Consider the following 7,118-nt stretch of genomic DNA (forward strand, 5'->3'; position numbering starts at 1 on the left):
AGATTGGTACCCAAACTATACCTAAGATATGAGAATTAAGTTAGAACTATATAAAATTCTTTTTATTTTTTATAATTAATTTTTGAATATTACAATATAAATAATTAAAGGTTCAATAAATATGAAGGTTTGATGCTGGTACCACTAATAGCTGTAAATAAGTCCATTCAACACCCAATGTCCAAACCCTAATCCACAATACAAGCCTTAAAAAAATCCTCCCATAAAAGTATCAATCAGCCCCTCGAACCTATAGTAGAAGACTCAGCACTTAACTTTATAAGGATTCATTTATCTTTCATTACAAACGCATAAACAATTCATTACTAACACGAACAATTCATTCATCATTCATTATTAACACAAGCAATACATTCATCATTCATGACTAACACAAAAGACTTAAATTCGACTAAAACGACTTGTATTCTCTGAATATGCTATTATCAGAATTATCTTTACCGTATGCATTTCCCACAATTTGGCGTTGTGTAGCTATTCAAATTCTCCAGTTAACTTGTCCTGTTTAATCTGAGAGGGGTTGGTCATCCCTTTGGGATTGTTGGGGGAGTTCCAAATGTAAGGGAACTGTAGCGGCGCTACCTATCCGAGACTGACCATATAACATGGTCAAACTTCCCACCAGAACGAGGAGCTTCAAGCCATATCACCCAGGAGCGCCACTCATGTTTAATCATATACAAATATTTGTTAATACTTGTTAATATGTAAATAATTTTCAATATATAAATGTAAAAAACATCAAAACTGTAAATACTTTGAAACAATAAAGAGAGGTGGAAAAAGGGAATACGTTGAATCGCAAATAAATGTGTCCTCACAGGCAGTGCCTCTCACAGCCTTTTTAGATTTGACGGAATGATTACCTCATCGAAAAACTTTCAAGGTTTTCTCTCAAGTCAGTATTTTTCGTTTATATGAGGTTTTCTTCAATCAAGCTTCCTTCTATGTGGTCACCTCTCTCTCCTCTACATGTTATCCCTTCAAAGGCTCCATCCGGGCTAACATACCTCCTCGCCAGAATAGTACCCGGCAGGACGAAGGTACCTTCCTGCATGACTCTAGTGGCTAGCTACCCTCCAGGTCTGCATACCTCCCTCATGTTTATCAGAATAATACCAAGTAGGAGAAGGTTACCATCCTCTTAGATATAGCGGTTGGTTGTTACCCCATGAGTTTCATCCAATCTAGTCATCTTCCTTGTCAACTATCTTACCTTTATAAATTGAACATGCATTGACGAGGCCTTCTAAACAAGCAGAATATTCAAGAAAATAACCCCCCTCGACAGAACTTTCGTTGAGATATTGTCCTATGAGAAAGATTAGAATAGACCAGGATGTTTGGGATTGATTTGTAGCAGAATCTGAGGTGCTAACTTCACTCTCAAAGATACATTTGTGGAGATTTTATTTTGTAGTATTTTTGACAAAGATTGGGAGGTTTCGGGTCAATATCAGAGGGTGTCTATCAAAGCACCTTGAAGAAATTTCCTGATTTTTTCAATATTTTTCCTTAAGTTTCTCAAACCATTCTTGAATTTATAATACTTGTTACCTCATTAAGCACTCATTAATTAATACTGATTATCTGTTTTTTACACTATTTTTACTTATTAAATGCATGTATCAATTCGTTGGTACAGATAAACTTTAGATTGGGAAAAGGAATTTTACTGACTTATTTATTGGATTTTATGGTAAGAAAAATTCTCTAAATTGTTACACAGTGGTGTGTTATTTCTATAATAATCTTCCAATGTAGCCATGAGTCATCCCTGTGGGTTATGGAGCCCTATAAAGGTCCACCTAGCCTCATAAAGTGGGCACCTTTAATTGGGGGAAAATCTGGCGGTTGAGCTTGATATCTTAAGAAAATCGCCTCCTTGTATAATCGTTGTTCTAAAAACAGTGAACATAGGGGTTCAGATTATTATTAATACTAAAGATTAATTAGGCCAGCATTAACTTATGGCAGAGACATGAGTCTAATGGCATGTGGATACTTTTAGTTTAATGATATATGAGAGTAAAATCTTAAGAAGAATGTTAGGGCCTATAAAGAATGATGACCAGGCTGAAGCACAATGCAAAGTTTTACCAAATTTACCGGGAACTAGATCCAGATGTTATAGATTATATTAGACTCTCTGATTGTCATATCACAAAGATGGATGGTGATTCTCCCATTAAAAAATTATTGTTAGGGTATCTGGAAGGGAAAAGAGAGAGAGGACACCCATCTCAGTCGTGGGCAGAAAAGCCAGAAGCTGATGAACAGAAATTTGTGGACATAAGAGTCTGACATAACAAACATTCAATTCATTTATTGAGAATAACAAACCAAAATGGGGATGATAGCAGTTAAAAATATTAAAAAAAAAAAATGAGCTTTGAATGATTGAAGTCATTTGAAAATATTCGAAAAAATAATTAAAAATCATGAAAAATGGCCATTTTAGTACATTTAATGCAATTATAGTACAAACTTGTTTCTTGGATTCAATTATAACTTTTCATCTTTCATCTGTTTATCATCAATATAAATTTCATGCAAAATAATGATACTTTGCTGACAATCCTATTATCACGAAATATATGAAAGGTCTGACTTAATAACTCTAAATTGCATTTGAAAATCAAGACTTTTTTAGCTTCATCAGTTAGGGGATGGGAAGTAGTATATTTATATTTTCATTAATCCAAAAATTGCGAGTTAGTAAATATGCGTGCAGGATATTTTGGAACATCAAAATGTATTTGAGGCTGTATTAGCCGAGTGAGTTGAGGCGTCACCTTAACAACCTGGAGTCTGCAGCAATGTCAATTATATTCAATTCTAGCTGGATCAATTTTTATTCCATGGCAGCCTCACAGAATGAAAACTTGAACATCCCACTTTGGTTATAATTGTTTAGTTGTCTATGGGATAAAAGCCCATATGTCAGAAAAAGCAAGGTAGGAGGTAAAAAAAAGTCAGGATGTTTGTAGCACATTTCGAAAATGAATATTTGTTTGCTACCCCAAAATAATGTGAAACAGAGTTAAAATGATCAAAAACCAATTTCATCCAGTAGTTTATTTAGTTTCACTTACCCATACCAACATAACATATTTTCCTAAACATAACTATATGTCGAAAATGGTTTGTTTGATCTGACCCAAAGGCTGAAGGTAATTTGAGGGATAGTGTAAAAAAGAATCTATTATCAATTTTATTAAATTACATTCACTAATTCCACTGACTTACATGCAAACGTAATTACCTAGACATTGAATTTTCTGACTGCGGCAATTTTCTCTTTTTTTATCGGATTGCCTGATTTTTTCAGAATTAAAAAATTCCATAATGTTTTCTGGTCACTAGACACCTCATCAGAAAATGAAGACATGTTGGTTTTTGAAAAAGGAGAATACTGATCTATGGTAACTGGGTCTCAAGATAAATTGTTAAAGGACCTGGTTTTCTGGCTTAATGAGTCAGGTTACTCTAATTATGCTGCTACTCTTAGGACATTTTGTCTTAGCAGGTTTTTACAGCTTCCTGGATGATATCGGAGGTGGTATGAAGTTCTCTCAGACAACTCAGAACAATTTTTCCTCTCTAATTAAATAACAGTAATAATGATGCTGGATCCATTAGGAGGTGCATTCATAAAGCTTCTATGATATAAGTTGATATCAAGCTAGACCTCAAATCCCGACGAAAAGAGAATGGAGAAAAGCTCATAGGCTTTTTTGTAACACAAGGTCTGGTCGTTAGCAGTACATAATTTCCTGGGAAGAAGATTCACCAAATAGAACCGTTGCTAACTCAAAATAAGCTAATAAGCTCATGGTATAGGTTTAATCTTATTGGTGAAAGAGTTTATTTAAATAATGGCATATCTGACAAAAAAAAAGTTTTAGTTCTATTTTGAAATAGATGTGTTTGAAAGATATTAATGTGGGCAGAGACGGTTCCTCTACTGTGGTCGTACTACTGTGTTGTGTGGTGGTAAAGTTATAGACTAATCCAAAGTGAGCGGAGTTGTCAAAAAGTAACCGAAGTCTACAGTACAATGGAGGAAAAATTAATTTACTGGACTTTTGAATATTTTGAGTTATGTCTCCTAGTAGTGTCAAAATGATTTAATCATTCGAATTTCCAGTATTTTTGCCCTATCCTATCATTACACAAAAAGAAGTTAATTTAACGAGATTGGAATAATATAGGGCGAGTACCATTTTCTCCTTTTGCGTTACTGAGAAGATATGATAATATAATGGAAAATAAGTCACATTATTCTGGAGAAGAATTCCTGTCAGTTCTTTGTATCAATAAGTTTACAAAAACAATAAGGACCCAAGTGTTATTTTGAATAAATGTAAAGCAATTTAAAATTAAATAATAAAGAATGATATAAATATAAGAGGAATTACATTTGAACAGGTAGAGAGGCTAAAAAATTTAGGTTCTACAGTAACTAAAAAAAAAAAAAAAAAAAAATTGATGAGGAAATAAAAGCAAGGTTAAAGAGGGTAGATGCTTGTTATTTTTCAATTTCGGAATTACTTAGCTAGTCCCTTATATTCAGAAACTTAAAATTTAGTATTTAAAACACTATTATCCTTCCAACTTTGGTCTTTACAGATCCAAAAAGGATGAGTTAACTGGAGAATTCAGAAGGCTGCATAGCACTGAATTGAGAGAACTGAAACTGGTAAATATAATTCAGGCAATAACAATGCTGTGAATGAGACGGGTGTGTAAGGTTGTGGGGCTTAGTAACAAACGGATCCCTAAAATGTTAATAATCACTGAACAAATTGGCAAACATCCTGGATGGATGTATGTAGAGAGTGATTGGTGGAATCAGCATCAAACCTTTGGGTTTGCTAAGTATTTATTTTTATCATTATTATTTTCTAAAAAGTTTAAAAACACTTACCATCTCTAGCGACCTCCAGCTTAGTATTTTTCAGCCTCTTAGGATCGATTCCCATTTTTTCTATATCCTCTTTTGTATAGAACATAAGAATTTCAGTGGCTAATGGTATTTTCTTGCAAACTCTGTAATATACTAGTTCGTTATGTTTAAACCAAACAACATTCCTCTCTTCTTCAAATCTGGCACAGTTTATAAGAGTATTCCAAGTTCTCTTTATGATAGAAAAGTCCTTTAATAGATAGTTTAGCTTGTCTTGCACTGTCCGCTATAAAAGAGAATTGATACATAATAAGCTTATATTTAGGCAGGATTGACTCATGACTTATAATCTACTTTCACATTTACAATTTTTGTATTTTTACTTTAGAGCTAAACTAACATTTTAATGCAGTCAATATTATATCTAATAATACCTTTAAAGAATAAATTGAGGTTAATTATTGGAAACAATGATAACCGGTGGACCCTAAAGTATGTAACCCAATGAAATCCATAGAATTCGTTGAGATTCACAATGATTATTGAGACGGTCTATTCGATGAAGAACAGTAGGTAAAGAACTGGTTAACGAAACAAAATAAACCCATACAACTTTTATGCTTTGTCATAATTACTACCTAGCCTTCATATTATATATGAATCTATTATCCATATACAAAATACTACACACTACAAAGCAGGACCTCTCTCATCTTTCTAATTTTCGATTTATATAATAATTCATATTAAAAGGTTTTAAGATGTGTATAATATTTTTCGACCTAGAATCACCAAAAAAGAATCAGTGCTCCTATATCCGTAGCCTACCCTTGCAAGTCCTCAAGCCATAAACAAAGCACTAATATAGCTCCAGAATTCAAACTCCTCACTGACTAAAGCTTAACTAACTCCTACAAATTTAAACCTCATTTTTTTATAAACCTATGAACAGGAAGTTACTCTTGTTTTGTTTTTTTCTCATGTTCCATGTTCATACTTTTTCTTGTTTGAAATTTTTTTTTTTGGTATATTATTGACTATATAACATAATTATTATTTAACAGTTTTTTTTTTTTCTTCTTCTAAAACCCACCTCACTACACAAAACAGAAAATACATTATCTGAAATTAAAACATGAGTTTTATTTAATACTATAAAACCAGAATCATTTCCTTGTCTACCAATTATTTACCAATAAATCGTAAATGTATATTAACACATTCACTCCTAACTACAAGACAGCTCGTAGTTCGCGATCAAACCTAGTATACCAACTACAAGTTATTTCCTAGTAAAAATTTGAGGTAACTAGTAGTCGTGTCCTAGGCAAGGATACAAACTACGCACTATTTGGCAGCCAACGTGTTATAGTTTTTTAAGTGCAGTACTTTGTAAGGGAGTACTGTTACTAGATAATAGATATACCAACTGTTGTGCAAGAAGATGATTTGGTCAGAATCACACTCGACCACCAGATTTTTATCCAATTAAGGGTACCCATTTTATGAAGTAGGGTGGATCCTAGAGGTCTCCCGAACCTAGAGGGCTGACTCATGGCTACAGTGAAAGAGAGAAAAATCGTCTGCTACAGCCAGATTTGAACCCGAGTCCTTGGAGTTAGTAGAACTGTACCTTACCAAAGAGCTATCCACTCCCAAATCAAATTAAACAAAAAAAAAATTATCTAACTTATTTTTTTGGTTTGATGCGTTTCCATGCTTAAGGTATATACTGTAATATCCTCTTTTATGAGAAAATAGTTATTTTTTATATATAAATGATTTTTTGTATGTTTTATGTAATGTTTCATTTCAATATGTTTATTTGTAGTATTAAACTTAAAATCAAGCTAACCAAATTTGTTCAGTAAAATATGCACGAAAGACATCGTTCAAATTCAAGATTGTGGCATTTGTCCTGCAAAAAGTCTGTTGATTCACGGCCATGTCGAGAAGATTCATATATTTTAAAAGCTTTATTTTACCTTCCTATCATAGTTCAAATTACAATACATTTAAGAAAAAATAGAAGTTAAGAATACGTACTAAAGAAAATTATTCATAAAAGAAATCAAAGGAAAAAACTCATAACCGTAGTGCTACAATTGATGTTGTGAACTAACAATGAGAGAAGGGGAAGGAAGAAAACTTGGTTTTTGGACATTCGTTGCTTAAGCACGGGTGGGGA

General features: G+C 33.0%; 1 protein-coding gene across 1 annotated transcript in view; it reads right to left on the reverse strand.

Moving 5' to 3' along the window:
- Positions 1 to 7,118, reverse strand: part of LOC106693032 (histone-lysine N-methyltransferase PRDM9) — a gene marked incomplete in the record, with an annotated part of 41,404 nt that overhangs the window by 5,460 nt on the left and 28,826 nt on the right. Inside the window, 1 exon segment of the mRNA XM_067048286.1 lies at positions 4,952 to 5,216. Coding sequence (XP_066904387.1) covers positions 4,952 to 5,216 — 265 coding nt within the window.

The sequence above is a fragment of the Halyomorpha halys genome, unplaced genomic scaffold, assembly GCF_000696795.3.
Source record: "Halyomorpha halys isolate HHAL.00 unplaced genomic scaffold, Hhal_1.1 Scaffold84.1, whole genome shotgun sequence".
Classification (NCBI taxonomy): Eukaryota; Metazoa; Arthropoda; class Insecta; order Hemiptera; family Pentatomidae; genus Halyomorpha; species Halyomorpha halys.